The 17748-nt window shown below is 41.7% G+C and overlaps 2 protein-coding genes across 3 annotated transcripts; one reads left to right on the forward strand and one right to left on the reverse strand.

The window, feature by feature from the left end:
- On the reverse strand, positions 1-3628 carry nol7 (nucleolar protein 7). Of its 2 annotated transcripts, none has more exons than XM_058637360.1 (8): positions 3417-3628; positions 2869-2929; positions 2457-2515; positions 2363-2385; positions 2214-2274; positions 2004-2125; positions 1038-1115; positions 1-184 (listed from the first exon to the last, which is right to left on the reverse strand). In XM_058637360.1, the coding sequence occupies exons 1-8, from the start codon at positions 3626-3628 to the stop codon at positions 111-113; spliced, it is 690 nt and encodes a 229-aa protein (XP_058493343.1). In that variant the 3' UTR covers positions 1-110. The 2 variants fall into 2 exon arrangements, with proteins under 2 accessions (XP_058493343.1, XP_058493342.1); XM_058637359.1 differs by having other exon boundaries at positions 2214-2277.
- A 9606-nt stretch (positions 3629-13234) lies between these two features.
- Positions 13235-15930, forward strand: epdr1 (ependymin related 1). The gene is made up of 3 exons (XM_058637361.1): positions 13235-13537; positions 14143-14351; positions 15087-15930. The coding sequence occupies exons 1-3, from the start codon at positions 13299-13301 to the stop codon at positions 15278-15280; spliced, it is 642 nt and encodes a 213-aa protein (XP_058493344.1). The 5' UTR covers positions 13235-13298; the 3' UTR covers positions 15281-15930.
- The last annotated feature ends 1818 nt before the right edge of the window (positions 15931-17748 follow it).

Here is a 17748-nt window from a genome sequence, read left to right on the forward strand (position 1 = left end):
CGCCCACGTCCCCTGGACTGCAATCCAAAGCACTCCGTCCTCTGTATTTACCGCGGCTCACAAACGTCTTTCTTTCCACCTGAGAGCCGTGGTCGATGGGAACCGTGGTCTCAGCAGGTTTGATTCTGCTGCTTGTGGAGCCATCGCTTCTTCAGCTTCTCTGCTTTGACTCGTTCCTTTGACGCTGAAAAAGTGGGAATGTTGATATTTGATGCAAAACGATACACAATCGCAATATCTGTCAGCATGAAGAAATCTCTGTTTATTCATAACAGAGAGAACATGAGTGAACGCAAGATTTCACAATAAAAGCCTTGGTCTTAAGGTTTTCCACCTTAAGGCCAGTGGAAAAAAAAAAGTTTGCATATCCTTCCTATAAATTTCACAATAAAAGCCTTGGTGGCACTTTGAGGCCCATAAAAAACCAAATAATATTAATATAAAAACACGTCTCATTGAGCCCAAATAGCTGATTCTGGGTGGAAAAAACCCCACTGATAGGTACAAAAAAATCCAGCAAACGATTTTTCACAATAAAAGCCTTGGTGGTGTTTTGAGGTTTTCCAGTTTGGGGCCCGTAAAAAATACAAACAATAAAAACAAAGTGTTTGAGTCATCCCAAAACGCTGATTCTGAAAAAAACCCGCCAACATGCTCCACAAATTTAGCAGACTATTAAAATTTCACAATAAAAGTTGTGGTGGCATTTTGAGATTTAAATTGTGCTACCCCTTTTTTGTAGTGCACTGTTGAAAATAATCATTTTCAAGATGCATCCTAAGATTCTTGATGTGACGCTCCCACTGCTGGTGGTGCGAGCAGAACACACGTCACTCTTTACCAAATTGAAACTGAAGTTTTGAGTATTTTTTCACACCCAGAATCAGTGTTTTGGGCTCAATGAAAACCTCAAAACACCAAGGCTTTTATTGTGAAAGTTTCATAGCGTGGTTTGTTTTTCTTTGTCATAACATGAAACTGTCTTCAGCGTCTGTACAATACAAGTCTTTAATCTCAGGTTATCGGACATAACTCACCCCAGTCTTTCCTGACGAACTGCACCGCAGCACTTTTATTGAGACTCTTCTTGTTCTGCAGAGACAGAAGCTCGTTGTCTGAAACACAAACACAAACTCATAAGTCGCAGGGAAACGCATGGAATGTTGCCGCCGTCATCCGCAGCAGGAATTCTCCAGGAGACCAGGAAAACCTCAGCGGGACGAGACGGGACGTCACTATAGCAATGCTCAAATTGAGACAGATCATGGTCCTTGCAGACTTCTGCCACAGAGTGTAGCTTGCAGCGTGATTATAACGGAAAACATTTAATCTAGGGATGTCCCGATCTGATATTAATATCGGATATGGGTCCGATAGCCAAAAACGCATATCTGATTATATCGGAGTGCCTCTAAAATCTCCGATATAAGCGCTCCGATACAACACAAATGGATTTTTAACGTCAGGACTAAACCAGGAACATGGATTTTTAACGTCAGGATTAAACCAGGAACATGGATTTTAAACGTCAGGATTAAACAAGGAACATGGATTTTTAACGTCAGGACTAAACCAGGAACATGGATTTTTAACGTCAGGATTAAACCAGGAACATGGATTTTTAACGTCAGGATTAAACCAGGAACATGGATTTGTAACTTCAGGATTAAAACCCAGGAACATGGATTTTTAACTTCAGGATTAAACAAGGAACATGGATTTGTAACTTCAGGACTAAATCAGGAACATGGATTTTTAACGTCAGGATTAAAACCCAGGAACATGGATTTTTAACTTCAGGATTAAAACCCAGGAAGATGGATTTTTAACTTCAGGATTAAACAAGGAACATGGATTTTTAACGTCAGGACTAAACCAGGAACATGGATTTGTAACTTCAGGATTAAAACCCAGGAAAATGAATTTGTAACTTCAGGATTAAAACCCAGGAACATGGATTTGTAACTTCAGGAGTAAAATCCAGGAACATGTATTGTTCTTACTGGTGGTCCTGCAGCTTCCTGGCCCGTAGAGTCTGGACTTGATGAAATCCTCGGCCGCCTGCTGCTGGACTGACACAGACGTTCCCTCCTTCACTGTGGTCACCGTGTAGCTTCCTTTAAAACTGACAAACAGGAAACCAGTCAGTTAAAATAAGTGAGGAGGTGGTGCAAAGTGATTGTGGGACGATAAGAGTCTGTTCCTCAACGTACTTTCGAGAATCTGGCAGTTTCTTCTGCCTCTTCTCTTGTGGCTCTCCGTCCTCGTCTTCAGCTGCTGAGAACGAGTTAAATTAAAAACAAGAAAAAGAGTCATGAGGGTTCCACACGTGAGTGAGGGATGAGGAGGGAGGAAGACTCACCTGGGTCTTCAGGTCGTTTCCTCCTGCAAAATGAAGGTGTAGATGTTCAGAGGAGAAATCATGGAAAGAGAACGAGTGGAGAAAATAAACTCACCGTGACCAAGCAGCAGAGCCCATTTCCTCCAACACGTCGTCGGGTAAGAGACGTCGTTCCTGCAGGAGGAACGAGGTCAAAGGTCACGCGTGTGTTCATTCTCAGGACGAGGATAAGCAGGTGTTTTTTTTAACATTAGAATAGAACAGAATTAAGGCGCCAATAATTCAAATACTAAATTAAATGATAATTAAACTGTGAAACATGGATGTTTAACTTAAGAGAACTTTGAGATCATCATTTCCACGTTTGCCAAACACTGATCAATATTTATCAACATTTTATGCGGCTAAAATGCGGCTAAAATGCGACTAAAGCGGCTAAAAATCGACAAATGAATACATTTATTAAAATAATTAAAATAATAATAATAATAATAATAATAATAATAACTAAAGAGTGAAGGTCTCACCTTCTGCTCCTGGAACAGTTCATGTCTCCTCCTCCTCTTCTCTCTCAGCTCCTCCTTTTCCCTTCAAGCAGAATTTGACAACTGTAAAATGTATACATTTACAAAAGCGAAAATTCACAATACAACATTAACGTTGAATGTTAAAGTAGTAGAATGTCTGTCTGCAGTTCCTGAATAAATAACCAAACAAAGTCTAGATTATAAATAAATTATTAAAATAGTTGGCGATTAATTTATAAATGTAACATAATTTAAATCACATTTCTTCCTCATTCTGACGCTTATTATCAACAACAGAGCCTCTGTTCATACTGAACCATGCGCGTTTAGTTCTGCTGTGTCGAGAAACTTTTTTTCACACATAATATAACATCAATATACGCAGTAACCCACGCCGATATGAAAACAACACCTAAATAAGTCCGAATGTGCGACAAATAAGTCTCTAATTTGTGAAAAATCCGAGCATCTTTACGAAAAATGAGCAAAATGCGCAGTTTTTCGAACGGGATTTCGGTCGCGACTCGTTAGCGGCTCGTGTTAGGTACCTCCTGGCGGTGTGCAGCGCCTCGTTGATGCTGCGCAGAGCTTCGTTCTTTGACTCTTCGAACGTCACCTCTTCGGGCGCCTCGTCGTCACTGGAATTCAGCGACAAAGAGAAGTTTTCAGTGTGTGCGTCCATGTTCTCCGCCGACACTACCGTTTCCCCACGTTGTTTCTTCGCCATGTTGGCTCCGCGTGTGACGTCAAAATGACGCATGCGCCCAAGTAGGTCCAGCTGCAGACCCGCAGACCACTCAACGAAACACCCCTTTACTCAACGAAACACCCCCTCACACTACACGGCACACCCCCTCACACTACACGACACTCTGATTGGGTCTCAAGAGACTGCGCCTGAAACGTGATGACGTTTACTAACGTGATAACGTCTTCTTTTTATTGAAACTTTATTTACACACGCGTATTTCACAGACACTTGTTGACAAGAGACTTTTATCCCGTTGTGCGACAGGAATAGAGAAGAATAAATGCTCGTGTTGACTTTTATGAACACAGAAATGTACTTTCTGTGAAATTTGTGAATAATTAATGTCACTTTGTAAACTATGAAATGCTATAGCCAAACTGCTAAAATATATAAATGCCGATTGGAAAAGTTCTTTGAACATCACGTTTACACAATATAGTATCACGTTTTTGTGATATAATTATCACGATTATGTGATATAATTATCACGTCAATACAATATAATATCACGTTTATGTGATATAATTATCACGTTTATACAATATAATATCACGTTTATGTGATATAATTATCACGTTTATGTGATATAATTATCACGTTTATACAATATAATATCACGTTTATGTGATATAATTATCACGTTTATACAATATAATATCACGTTTGTGATATAATTACCACGTTTATACAATATAATATCACGTTTATACAATATAGTATCACAAATTCCACTGTGAACACACTTCTGTACAATGTAACGTTTTGAATAATTTCATTTGTTTTTGCAAACTTTCAACATCATGGCAACCTGTCTGTTACAAAAAGGTGTGTTTTTTTTTTAAACAAGTATTTATTGAAGATTTTCTTAATTTAACAGAAGGCAACAAAACACACACAAGGCACATATACAAACAGGTAAATAAATAAATAAGATGAGTAATAATAATAATAATAATAATAGACATTTTACCATCAGCATAAAAAAGAATACAAAATAAATAAGGAAAAAAATAAAAAAAATAAAAAAAAAGGGTCAATCCAGTTTGGCATCAATCCAACAATCCACATCCATATTGTTTCTCTCAAGGAATCTATAAAAGATGTCCCAAATCTTCCAAAACCTATCACGCTTGTTTTTTGCAGTGTAACTGATCTTTTCCAAGGCCATGTAAAATGTCATTCCCTTTAGCCATTGTGAGGTGGCACAGGGTGTATCTGACTTCCATGAGGAAGCTATACATCACTTGGCTTCCAAAAAGCAAATATTAAGTAGAGATCTTACTTTTTTAGAGGTGTTAGGGTTAGGGTTAGGGTTAGGGTTATCTGGGTAAAGGTTTAATAAACATAATTTAGAATTGATAGGCACATCCTCACCAATGATTTGTTTTGCTAAATATAAGGATTTTCTCCAGAATGTAAGTATCTGTGGGCATTCCCACATACAGTGAAACAATGTCCCCTTTTGGTCTTTGCATTTGAGGCAGGTATCAGGTATGTTGGGATTAAAGTGGTGCAACTTGGATGGTGTTATATAAAGCCTACTTATCCATTTATATTGTAATAATTTGGAGTTTGTATTTATTGATTGCTTTTGAGCTAGAGAACATGCTTCTGACCACTCCTCCTCTGTTAAGTTATCCTGCAGATCTGCCCTCCATGCTTTAAGTGTGTTTAGTGACGATTCTTTAGACTTGCTTTCAAAGAGCTTGTATAGTGAGGAAACCTGTCTTCTGGAGTGTAAAAATGTATAAAAAAAGTATAATCTTCCAAAGTGGATCTGGGGGGAATTGTCAAACTATTATTTTGTCTGGACAAGATAAAGCTTCGAAGTTGCAAATATTTAAAAAAATGTTTTGCAGAAATCCCATACCTAACTCTAAGTTCCTCAAATGAACTAAAAACCGAATTTTCATTGTAAAGGTCAGCTATTTTGGCTAATCCCTGAGCAGCCCAGGCTTTAAACCCTGGGTCTGCTCTACCGGGTTGGAAGTCATCATTGCCATAAATCGGAGTAAACTGAGATATAGTTATATTTTCTCCCAGGTATGCCAACGAGTTATGCCAAACCTTTAAAGTATTCTTTAGAAAGGGATTTTTGGTCTTTTTAATTAGTTTAGTTTTGTTTGCAGAATTTATGTAAAGACATAGAGGAATATCAATTGAGTGTGACTCTATGGAAACCCACGCTGGGGGATGACTCTTCTCAAAATAAAACATTCCTGCCCTAATTTGGGCAGCTTGGTAATACCACTCAAGATTAGGTACCTGTAAATCTCCCCTTTCACATGGTAAGTATAGTAGGGAAAGCCTTAATCTGGGGCGTTTGTTGTTCCATATAAAGTTTGTAAAAAGCTTTTTAAAGGGGACATATTACGCAAAATCAACTTTTTAACCATTTTAATACTTATATTTGGGACTCTGGGGGCCCTACCAGTCACCAAAGTGTGGAAAAAGAATACTCCGTCATGTTTTCGTGGTCCCCCTTAGTGTAAGTATAGGCGATAAAACACTCGATGTTGAATTCCCTGCGTTTATGACGTCATAATGCGCATTTCACCGCGAATGTTACCGCCCCACCAGTAAGTTTACTTCGAGAGCTCCACCTTAGCTCCACCTTGTCCCTGCGAGAGTGCAGGCGAGGGAGGAAGAGCGGTATTATGTCAACGCGGAGGGACAAGTGTGCTGTTGGTGGCTGCACAGTGGAGCACAGTGTTTTACACAAACTTCCACAGAGGATTTGATATATGAAGCTAATGTGCCGGATAAAGTCAGCAAACGTGTGTTCGTGTGTTCGCAATAGACTGCGGCCAGCGGTCGCCGTATTTAGTCAGGGGACGTATTTCACCGACGTACAAACACACACGTTGTTAAGAAAAGGTCACATAGAGCTCATAACTGACCATTCTGACACGTCCTAATCAAACATATTTGTTCAGTACGTCCTCCATGACCGGAGCACAGACTCAGTCTGATACAATCACATATACAGTGGCGAGCGGCAGTTTATGCCGCTCGCCACTGGCGATCAGCGGTGCTGCACTCTCTGTGCAGAGGTGCTGCACTCTCTGTGAAAATCAGCTCACCGCGGCACCGCTGATCGCCACCGCGGCGAGCCGCCTAAACGGCCGCTGTATGCGACTGATCGCCAGCTCCGGTGCAGACCGGTGACTATGCTCCGGAGACCTCGCCACCGCGGCACCGCTGATCGCCACCGCGGCACTGCTGATCGCCAGCGGCGAGCTGCCTAAACGCATACAGCGGCACCGCTGATCGCCACCGCGGCGAGCCGCCTAAACGGCCGCTGTATGCGTTTAGGCAGCTCGCCGCTCGCCGCTGGCGATCAGCGGTGCCGCGGTGGCGAGGTCTCCGGAGCATAGTCACCGGTCTGATACAGTAACATACAGCGCCAGCTTATGCAGCTCGCCGCGCGCCGCTGGCAATCAGTGGTGCTGTTCCTAAGTGTTTTTAACTGATTAACAGTTCGGCACTGTTCGGCTCGATCCTTATGTAGAACGTCTCTTCCTGTGACGGCACTCTGGCTGTTTTCTGCGCACGCTGCCATGTTGATATTGTCAGAGAACTAGTGGAGGGAGGGGGAGACGAATAGAGCTGTAAAGCGCTGTAACGAGGACAAATCAGAAACCCCCTGGAAGAAGTGGGTGTGTGTTTGCCTGTGTCTCATTTGCATATAAAGGGACCATGCACGAAAACCGAGCGTTCTGAAAGGGGCGGGCTTAGCAAGGTTATTGAACTGCTATGATGCTTCATCCTTATGGTATTTTGACCAAGGCATGTCACTGACATGTTCATTAGGACACCAGGGAACTATTTTAATGGGGGAAATAGGGTATAATATGTCCCCTTTAAGTAAGTGAAAAAACGAGGAGCTAAAGGAATACATTGAAAAAGATATAAAAACTTTGGTAAAATTGCCATCTTCAGAACATTTATGCGCCCAATCATGGAGATGGGTAGATTCGTCCACCTATTAATAAGGTGTGTAACCTTATCTGTCAAGGTGTTATAATTGCTTGGTACAATTCTGTCGATAGTAGGGGTAATATTGACACCTAAGTAAGAGAAACCTTCTTGTGAAACCAGAAAAGAAGTATGAATCGGAGGAGCCTGTCTCTCCTTTTCATCTAGGAAGAGTATTACTGATTTGGAGTAGTTTATTTTGTAACCTGCAAATGTACCAAAATTTTCTGTAAGGTCAAGTATAGTGGGTAGAGTCTGCTTCAGATTGGAGCAAAGCAAAATAATATCGTCAGCAAACAAAGCTATGCGATGTTCAGCATTTCCTATTCTTATGCCTTTGTAATCAGTACTCTTACGCAGGGCCGGCTCTTGGCATAGGCGATATAGGCGGTCGCCTAGAGCGCCATCTGCTGGAGGGGCAATAAAAATTTTTTTATTGCTCTCCGGTGCCCCCGGAGAGCAATCTCGCCTAGGGCACAAAATTAGGTAGAGCCGGCCCTGCTCTTATGGACTGCCATGGCCAATGGTTCAATTGCTAAGGTGAATAATAAGGGGGAGAGGGGGCAGCCCTGTCTTGTTCCCCTGTATAATTTGAATGGTACAGATGATAACCCATTTGTTAATACTACAGCCAGGGGATCAGCATATAGAAGTTTAATCCAGCAGAGAAATTTCCCTTTAATGCCAAATCTTTGAAGAACCTCAAATAAGTAGTGCCATTCCACCTTGTCAAATGCCTTTTCGGCATCCAGTGACAGAATGGCAGTGTCATTACATCCAGAGTTTTCAAAAACGATGTTAAGCACTCTACGTATATTATGGAAGCCCTGTCGTCCATGAATAAAGCCGTTCTGGTCAGGGTGTACCATTGATGGTAGGAGTGTTTCTAAGCGTTTAGCTAGAACCTTACAAAGTATTTTAAGATCATTATTGAGAAGTGAGATTGGTCTATAAGAGCCACATTGAGTGGAACTCTTTCCTGGTTTTAACAACAAAGGGATTGCTGCCATATTTAGAGAGGGGGGTAGTGACCCATTATCCAGCGACTCATTAAACATTTCAAATAGGGGTAATAATAATTTTCCTTGGAACTTTTTATAGATTTCAACGGGTATCCCGTCTGGTCCAGGGGTCTTACCCCCTTTCATACTACCAATGGCTGCAGACAGCTCTTCAGGAATTATATCAAAGTCTAGGTACGCCAGGGAATTCTCATCTGGAGGCATAATGTTTACAGAGTCCAAAAATTATTTTTGTTTTTGTAAAACTGAATCTGTATAATCCGTACTGTACAGATTTTGGTAGAACCCCAAAAAGGCTTCATTAATCTTCTCTGGGTCAGTAGTTTCAAGGCCATCATCTAGCTGTATAGAATTTATTGCTCTCTCAGTTTCAGACTGTTTAATTTGCCAGGCTAAGAGCCTGCTAGCTTTTTCCCCTTGCTCGTAATATGATTGTTTAGATTTCAGCCAGCTTTTAGTTGCTTTATTTATTGACAAAACATTATATCTTGCTCTAAGTTCAGTAAGTGATTTCATTGTTTGTTGGGAAGGATTTTTAAAATGGTCAGTTTCCATTTCTTTTATCCTCTTTTCTAACTCATCCATTTCTAACCTCCAAATTTTATGTTTTGAACTAGTGAAACTTATCATTTGGCCTCTCAAAAAGGCTTTGAATGCTTCCCAACGTATAGCAGCTGAAGTTTGAGTCGTGTTGTTTTTAAAATAGTCTTCAATTTGTGCCCCAAACAACTCCACAAAATCTGGGTCCCTGAGCCAAAAAGACGGGAGACGCCACCTTTTGGTGTAATTTAGGCGTTGCATTAAATTCAAACTTAATGAAACTGAGGCATGATCTGAAATTATGATACTGTCATACCAGCTTTTGGAAACCATAGAAGCCAAGGAAGCAGAGATCAGAAAATAATCTATTCTGGAGAATGTTTGGCAGGTGGCTGAATAACACGAAAAAGTTAACTGGTTAGGATGATCTCTCCTCCATACATCAAATAGATTGAACTCTTTAATGTATTGCAACAGTTCTTTCCTAGTCTGCGTATGAGAGGAATCTACCCCAGTAGATCTGTCTACCTTGGGCTGTAGAGCACAATTGAAATCCCCACCAATGATAAAATAGCCAGGTAAGTCAGCAAGAGTTAAAAAAAGATTTCTGAAAAAAGAAGGGTTGTCCTCATTTGGTCCATATACATTTACAAGGTTTAACCTCACTGAAAAGATTTCACATTGGACAACAAGGTCTCTCCCAAACCTGTCTTCAATGACATTAACAAGACGAAATGGCAGTGAATGATGTATTAGGGTGGCCACCCCACGGGAGTGGGAGCTGAAGGATGCTGAGAAAACTCGCCCTGTCCATCTTCTCCTGATTTTAATTATGTCTTCAGGTGTTAAATGTTTCTCCTGAAGAAAGACAATCTTAGCTTTAAGATGTTTGATCCTTGTCATTACTTGCTTCAGCTTGATAAATTTGTTTAATCCTCTCACGTTCCAATAGGCTAAATGAAGTTCAGATGACATGTCATACTACTGCGTGATTTTGGGACAGGATTAAGTATGAAATAAAAAGGAAAAACATTAAGGAGAAACGAAAATATGTGCCTATGAACAAGAACAAGAACATAACAAAGCGTATTTCCCCAAATGAAATACACAAATCCCTCCCCTGTTAAACACTTCCAATAGGCCCATAAACGGAGCCTAGCTACGGTGCTGCGCTGGTCCACCCATATAACCATGGCGAGGAACAACCTGCTTAGCGACCATGACAGCTCCACGCAAAAACATTTTAAAACAACATAGCAGTCGGATAAATATATATATGTTTGCAATACCGGACACTGAAAGTCCGTAAACAGTCCAGGAACAAGTATGTATGTGTCCTTACGCCATCCTATCGCTGCTCCGTGTCCGAAGCTGATTCACTCGCCTCTGGGTGAGTCGGATGTTTGGACTTCAACTGTTGCACAAAAGCCTCCGCTTGTGGTGCTGCGTCGAAGATGTGCCGCTTTCCCTTGAACGTCACAAGCAGTTTGGCAGGGTGAATTATTCCGTAGTGCAGCTCGCTGATAGAGAGTGAAGCCAGTTCCCTCTTTGCTGAATCAAACAACTTTCTGCGCTTGAGTAGGTCAGCAGAGATGTCAGGAAAAAACATGACATTCTTGTGGTCGACAGATATTTTCCCTTTGCGCCTGGCAGCGGTCATTACTCGCACCTTGTCTGCATAATTTAGGAACTTCATCACCACCACTCTGGGTCGCGTATTGGCTGACTGAACACTTTCCTTGTTCAGCCTGCCAACTCGATGTGCCCTCTCGATTAGCAGTGGCCCGGGAAAGTTTTATCCACCGAGTCTTTCGGGGATCCACTTTTCCAAAAAGTAGATTAGAGCGGCGCGCTCGGTTTTCCAAATCGTCCACTTTTAGCGCTAGCTCCTCCATAGCTGCTTTCAAAGTGGTGGTGTACGATTTCAGAGTAGCATTGTTGTTGATTCTGTCTTCAGCTTCTGACATTCGGCCCGCCATAGCCTTCAAATCACCTTGCACTCCCTGAATAGCACCCAGTATCCCCTCAAATCTCGACACAAAGTCATCTTTCATTGTCTGGATCGCTGCCAGAACTGTCCCGGGGCTGTCAGGTTCGTCATTGCTAGCAGCGGAGCTAGCTAGCGTGGTCGAATTCGAGTCGTCTTGCGATTTAGTTGAAGATTTCAGCGGTTTCGCTCGCGGTTTTCCGGACATTTTAGTCAGGTAGAAGTTTAGAGGCAAATAGAAATGAGGCTCTATGTTCTGTGGTATCCGACTTGCTTATTTAGAATTTTAAGGGAGCTTTCTGTCACACGTCTGCCTAGCAGCGCGCCATAACCGGAAGTCATATAATTCATCTTTGATTCATCTGATACACGTGTTCATCAAGGAGCAATTAACATTTGTCGTACTTTCTGCTGTTATTTCTTACTCATTTGAATTCTGAGCCCATCTTTTGGTGTGCAATTTAAGTTCCCTCTGACATCAGTTTGTCTCTTTCTGTCCTCCTGTCAGCAGTAAGATAACTGTGCACGCGCGTCTGTGCGCGCTCCCCGTTCAAAAGGTGTGTTTAATATAGGCCTACTAGGGTTACTACCCCAGGTACATTTTTGGGCATGGATGTAGTGTGCAGTACCCTTAAAAGATCTTGACACTGCAAAAATTCCAATTCTCCTGTCAACACACAGAGTTAAGGTGGTAATCTGCTGTTATGTCCAATGATTTCATCTTGTGTTGCCTTTCAATGTGTGTTTTGAGGTTTTGCTACAAAAACCGCATGTTGTTTTAAAGTGCTTTGCCAACAATATTTTTTTTCGATGGGCTGCTGCTGGGGCTGCTGGGGTCACTGTGGCTGCTGGGGTCACTGTGGATGGTGGAGTTGCTGTGGATGGTGGAGTGACCCTAGGTGCTAGGGTCACTGTGGATTGTGGAGTTGCTGTGGATGCTGTCTTGCAGCAGGTTATGAAATGCTTGATGAAATATTGTTTGGTCGCAATGATTGTTGTGCAAAACCAACAGTGGTAGTGGCTGCTTCTCACACAGTCAAGGTGGCATCTGTATACACTGTATCCTAAAAGACAGATAGGAAAAGTGATTCAGACGTTTCAAGAAACACACAAAACAATATTTCTATAAACCCTGTCTGAGAGGCAAATTGTTACATTACTTCTGAGAACAATCATTATTATCAGGGGCATCTATAAAAATGCAGGAATCTTGAAACTTTTTCTCAATATCTAAATTCTCAACAAGAGTGAAAATAAAATACACATTGACTTAAGATTCTACACACATGAAGTACAGTACACATAGATGAAATGGCTCCAGCATTAGTTTACTTTACTTTACTTATTTTGAGTTTCTGATACTCAAATGGATGAGTTGAATAGTTTGATGGTCACAGTTATCCATGGTCAGGACAAACAGAAATAACATCACATTTAATTATACATAAGGCTCATGGGGAAATTAAAGCCTTTCAGCGTTGAAATGAAAAAATATTTGATAATTTAGGACTTACCACCGTACTCCACCATTGACCTTTGGTGTCCCTGCAGATGAGCCACAAGCTTTGCATAGCTCCTCTTTTTTGTGCAGATCAGTGTCCGAGTCGCATCTTCTCAGCTCAGGGCCTGCTCCTTCACTGAACGTAGTGTTGCTCTATAAGAGAAAATGTAAAACAAAATTGTATTTTGTATTTTTAACATGGGAACATTTTTAATCCAGAATCAAGTAGTAATGAACTGGACTGCATTTGCCTGTAAGACTTTCCCTGTCCTAAAATATATGCAGGCTAACTGAAATAAATCAAATCAAATGACAGTTGACCGTGATTCAACAGAATTTTTAATCTCTAAACATGAAAAATATTATTCATCATCAAATCTTTTATCTTAACAATTGTAGAACTGAGGTCACACGTTTTCAAATTAGCTTGGAGTGGAGTAGGGGGGTAAGGCGATATGACAAAATAATTAAACTAAAATAATTAAAATAAATAAATACATGTATGAAAGCATTTTAAAGACTCTTAGCTGTTTTGAATTATAATTTTAAGCGTATAGTGGTTGCATTTTATTTTGAAGGTCACACCCGGAAACAGTTGACAGCAGCAGGAGCAGCAGGAGCAGACGGCACCAGTTCACGGACTGAAACGTCATGCAGCGACTGTTGTTCGTGTTCGTGGCCGCTCTCGGGGCGTCGGTTCTCGGCCTCCCCGGGCTCCGTGAGTCCCCGGCGGCTCCCGAGCCCTGCGCCGCCCCGCAGCAGTGGGAGGGCAGGTGGGTCGTGTACGACCACGGCACCGGGAGGAACAACCGCGCCGCCGTGTCCTACGATGCCCTGAACCTGAGGCTGCGAGTCCTGGAGCAGCATAAGAAACACACCCCGTGTCAGAGGTGAGAAAGACACACTATTAAGTCTGATTTATTCACATTATCCTGTTTATGTTGTGACGGTGAGAGAATATACGAGACATAAGTTAATTTAAGTCTGCGATATCTAACAATATGAACCACTCACTCTCCCACACCAAAGTCCATAGAGAAAATCAGGGATTTTAGCTTGTGGTCTACTGCTGCCTCGTGTGGTCACTTTGGTCACTGACCTGAACCTGAACAAAGGATTTCAAATGGCGAAATCGCTAAATAAGACATTTGAACTTAGTGATGGAGGCAGCAATGGATCAACAACTCCTGTGTGTGTGATGTTAAAATCACTGGTTTTCTCTATGGGCTTTGGTGTGGGAGAGTGAGTGTGTGTGGGAGAGTGAGTGGTTTACAAACTTAACTTTCCTGTTGGATAATTTCGTCACACAGTGAGATAAAGACGTGAACATGTGACACAGACGTTGTAGACTTAAGCTGACGTAGATTTCATATAATATGTTTTTTTTCTCTTGTAAAACTTTTGTATGTAAGCCACTCACTCTCCCACATCAAAGTCAGGGATCAACCATTGATGTGATGAAGAAAACAGCGTTCTTCTCTCTCATCTCCGCCAGGTATTTTGAATACATCTACCTGTACCAGAACATGGTGATGTTCCAGATCGACCAGAAGACCCAGGCCTGCTCTAAGCTCGCTCTGACGGAGGCCTGGGATCCCTTCGACATCCCCGACAACTCCACCTTTGAGGACCAGTACATCATTGGCGGTCCCGGGGACAACGTGGAGGTCCAGGAATGGTCGGACAGGAAGCCGGCTCGCAAACGTAAGTCTGATTTATTTATTTTTTTGTACCGTTTTTGTCTTCATGATTTATAAACATGTTTTACACAAAGGGATAGAAGTATGCCTTTGCCAAGTTTGAGCCATGTTTGAAGTTTGTAAACCACTCACTCTCCCACACCAAAATCTATAGAGAAATAGCAATGTTAATCCAACTGAGCTACTGTTGCCGTATTTGGACGTTGAAATCACATGCAGATCAAAGTTCATCGGGCACAGATTTACTTTGGCTTTGTTCCTGGAAATGTTTTTGCCGACTGTAATGATGTCAGGGTAAAACTAAAGCAGGTAGATACACATCTCTGTTTCATCTGTGCCACATAAAGGCCCTGGACATGAGCTAAAGACACGCCTTCTACATTATAATTGGGTGAGATTTACCCGTTCCACAGCTAGGAACTGTCTTTGGACCAAAAAGGTTCCTTGTAGAACACTCGGAGAAAACCCACACAAACAGAAACACAGAAAAGACTAAACACTGTACCACAGTCTCATCCTGTCTTTCAAACGTACTGTAAAAGACCACAGAGGGTTATGTCGGAAAGAGAGAGGAAGAATGAAACATTGCTGTTGAGATCAGCAGGAGCACACCCAACCAGAAGGTCCCCAAAGCAGAGACCTTTTTGGGGCCACACCGATCTACCTGGTAGCTCCATTTAGTTCCTGTGGTGGAAACATTGCGGCTCCAGTTGTGTGTTTCTGCTTGTGTCTCCTCCAGATGAGACCTGGGTGGGCGTTTACACTCTGAAGGACTGCTATCCAGTGCAGGAGACCTACATCAAGAACAGCAGTGTCACCACCTCCACCCGCTTCTTCAACCTGCAGCTGGGTATCAGTGACCCCAACGTCTTCACCCCGCCCAGCACCTGTCAATCTGCCCAGCCCGAGAGGATGGCAGAGGCCCACTGCTGAGGCCTCGCCGCGCCTCACCTTTGACCTTAGAAGCTGAACAGCACTGTGACTCTGAGGCTGAAACCACAACCAACTGTTAATTAATTAATAATTTAATATCATTTGGATTGCAACTTACATCGGGTACATTTAATGCACTACAAGGTAAAAAAAAGAAGAAGAAGAGTGTGCGTGATTTTGGATACAACCTCTGTCTTCCTTTCTAGAGAATTTTGTTGTTGATTTGCTGCTAATTTCCACAAGTTGTTATGCTGACAGAGGTGTAACGGTGCGTGTGTGTTTAGTACGCTTTGTTCTGTCTATAGTTTGCGTTGTTAAAAGATTAGAACGGAACGTCATTACAGATAGAAGTGCTAGGTTATTATGATGCTATGTGATTAGCTTCATGGTAAATTGTGACTTGAAGTCAAAGGATTTTATTATTATTATTATTATTTTTTTTTTTAATAGGGTTGTGTTTTGCTTTTAGTCTGAAATAAGGTCCATTGTACACATTAGCCTGTAAGTGCTATGATACATGCTAACAAAAAGCTAAATGAAAGCGGAGAGTTTGCCAGAGAACTCGCAAGTTTGTCCTCACAGACTCTTTTAAGCTAGTACCAACTTGTTGTATAAGCTTTCTGCTTCCTGCAAATAAAATACAAATCTGACTTGTTCTCATTTGTGAAGATTATGTTAATGTGGGATTATTTCTATTTAAATGATGTTATTTTCTGCAACAATACAAAAAATGATGACGCTAATTTATGGTTTAGCCAACAAATACACTGCTGTACGCTGTTAGTCGCTAAGCTGCCAGCTAGCTTACTCCAGCATTCTAGCGTTAGCTAGTGTTTTTCCGCTTATGGCGGATATTTTCCTTTATTCGTAACAAGCAGCTCATTTTAAAAAGGTTGTGATCGTGGATTGTCCAGCCTTCAAACCAGGGCCTCAAACTCAAAATGACCTGGGGGCCAATGAACTTCTAGTTTAGTCAGGAGGACTGTGTTGTGCTATTTGACAGATGTTAGTCTTCGTTAGACTCACTGACTCCCCCCTCAGGTTAAGACATTTCCTTCAAGTACTTGTGGACAACAACATAGTGGTTATTTGTCGAAAACTGAAATACTGTGGGAAGAGCAGTGGAGGACATTGAAGAGCTCTTTACTTGGGTGATTTATTTCCTGCAGAGACAAAGCTCTGAGGTGAAGCAGCAGATCAGATCCCAGCAGGAAACTGAAGTGAGTCGAGTCAAAGACGTTCAGAAGAAGCTGTAAAAGCTTCTGAACTCAGAGGATCACACCCAGTTTCTCCTCAACTACCGCTCGCTGTCAGCACTCGTCCACCATCAACATTCAACCTCAGAGATACTGTGTAGACATGACGGCAGCTGTGGCAAAGGTCAGAGGTCAACTACAGGACACTCTGACTGAGACATGGACAAATGTCTTGCTGACAGTGACTCAAGTGGATGTTTTACTGCCACAACCAGAGTCAAAGAGCAGAGCTGAATTCCTCAGATATTCACAGGAACTCACACTGGCTCCAAACACAGCTGTTTTTATCTGAGGGAAACAGAAACACAGACAGATTATAGACTTAGACCTATCAGAGGCAGGTCGTCCAGACATCCAGACGTCCATGTAGCAGTGAAGTACAAGAACATCAGCAGAGGGTCCTCAGATGATAGCTTATTTGGATATAATGACAAATCTTGGGTGTTTCATTGTAGCCGTAGCCGTTACTTTATTCACAACAGTGTCAACACTGAAGTTTCTTTATTTTGGTCCTACAGACTGGGAGTTTACCTGGACCAAAGTACAGGTCTTCTGTCCTTCTACAGAGTCTCTCTCCTCCACACAGTCCAGACCACGTTCACTCAGCCTCTCTATATCCTGGGGTTGAGCTTAGTCATTGGTCAAGTGTTGAGACACAGCTGAGATCTGTGAACTGAGGGAACAGTGAGCTAAAGATAGAGTTTTCAGCACTCATGTTCTGCCCGAATTTAAACAGACAATGCCTCCAAACATGTTTGTGCTCCAGCTCTTGTGTCTTCAACACCCACGTTTTAAAGATGACTCAAATAACAATATGAATCGTGATAAGCGCAGTGATAATGTGTGGAACGTAAGCAACTTCTTGACTGCCATGTCTGTAACATGTCTAAGTGGTAAACAAATCCTCTTTAACTTCATTTTATGTTATTAAAAAACACTAAATTTAACCAACCCAGACTTTGGGAACCATACGTGACCCCACCATTTACATATATTATATGTTTCTTTTCATTCAGTTAACTTGTGCTCTACACAATAAACATGATTTATATGTCTTTCTGTCATGTAATAACTGTTTATATAACTTCTTAGGTAGTTGTGGGTATGTGGGTATGAAAAAGGCAATAATCTATAATAATCTGCATCTGTGCTGAGAAATTAACTAATGTCTTTCTACTTCTGGAATAAATGTATTTCTACTTCCGGGACTAC

This window comes from Solea solea, chromosome 1 (genome assembly GCF_958295425.1).
Source record: "Solea solea chromosome 1, fSolSol10.1, whole genome shotgun sequence".
Lineage (NCBI taxonomy): Eukaryota > Metazoa > Chordata > Actinopteri > Pleuronectiformes > Soleidae > Solea > Solea solea.

Excerpts from the sequence above, each read along its gene's own strand:
- nol7 (XM_058637359.1), bottom strand. The coding sequence starts at position 3,628 with ATGCGTCATTTTGACGTCACACGCGGAGCCAACATGGCGAAGAAACAA. Across the intron at positions 2,516-2,868 it reads AACTGTTCCAGGAGCAGAAG|GAACGACGTCTCTTACCCGA; the intron begins GTGAGACCTTCA and ends TTCCTCCTGCAG. Across the intron at positions 2,126-2,213 it reads AAACTGCCAGATTCTCGAAA|TTTTAAAGGAAGCTACACGG; the intron begins GTACGTTGAGGA and ends CCTGTTTGTCAG.
- epdr1 (XM_058637361.1), top strand. The coding sequence starts at position 13,299 with ATGCAGCGACTGTTGTTCGTGTTCGTGGCCGCTCTCGGGGCGTCGGTT. Across the intron at positions 13,538-14,142 it reads AAACACACCCCGTGTCAGAG|GTATTTTGAATACATCTACC; the intron begins GTGAGAAAGACA and ends CATCTCCGCCAG. Across the intron at positions 14,352-15,086 it reads CAGGAAGCCGGCTCGCAAAC|ATGAGACCTGGGTGGGCGTT; the intron begins GTAAGTCTGATT and ends TGTCTCCTCCAG.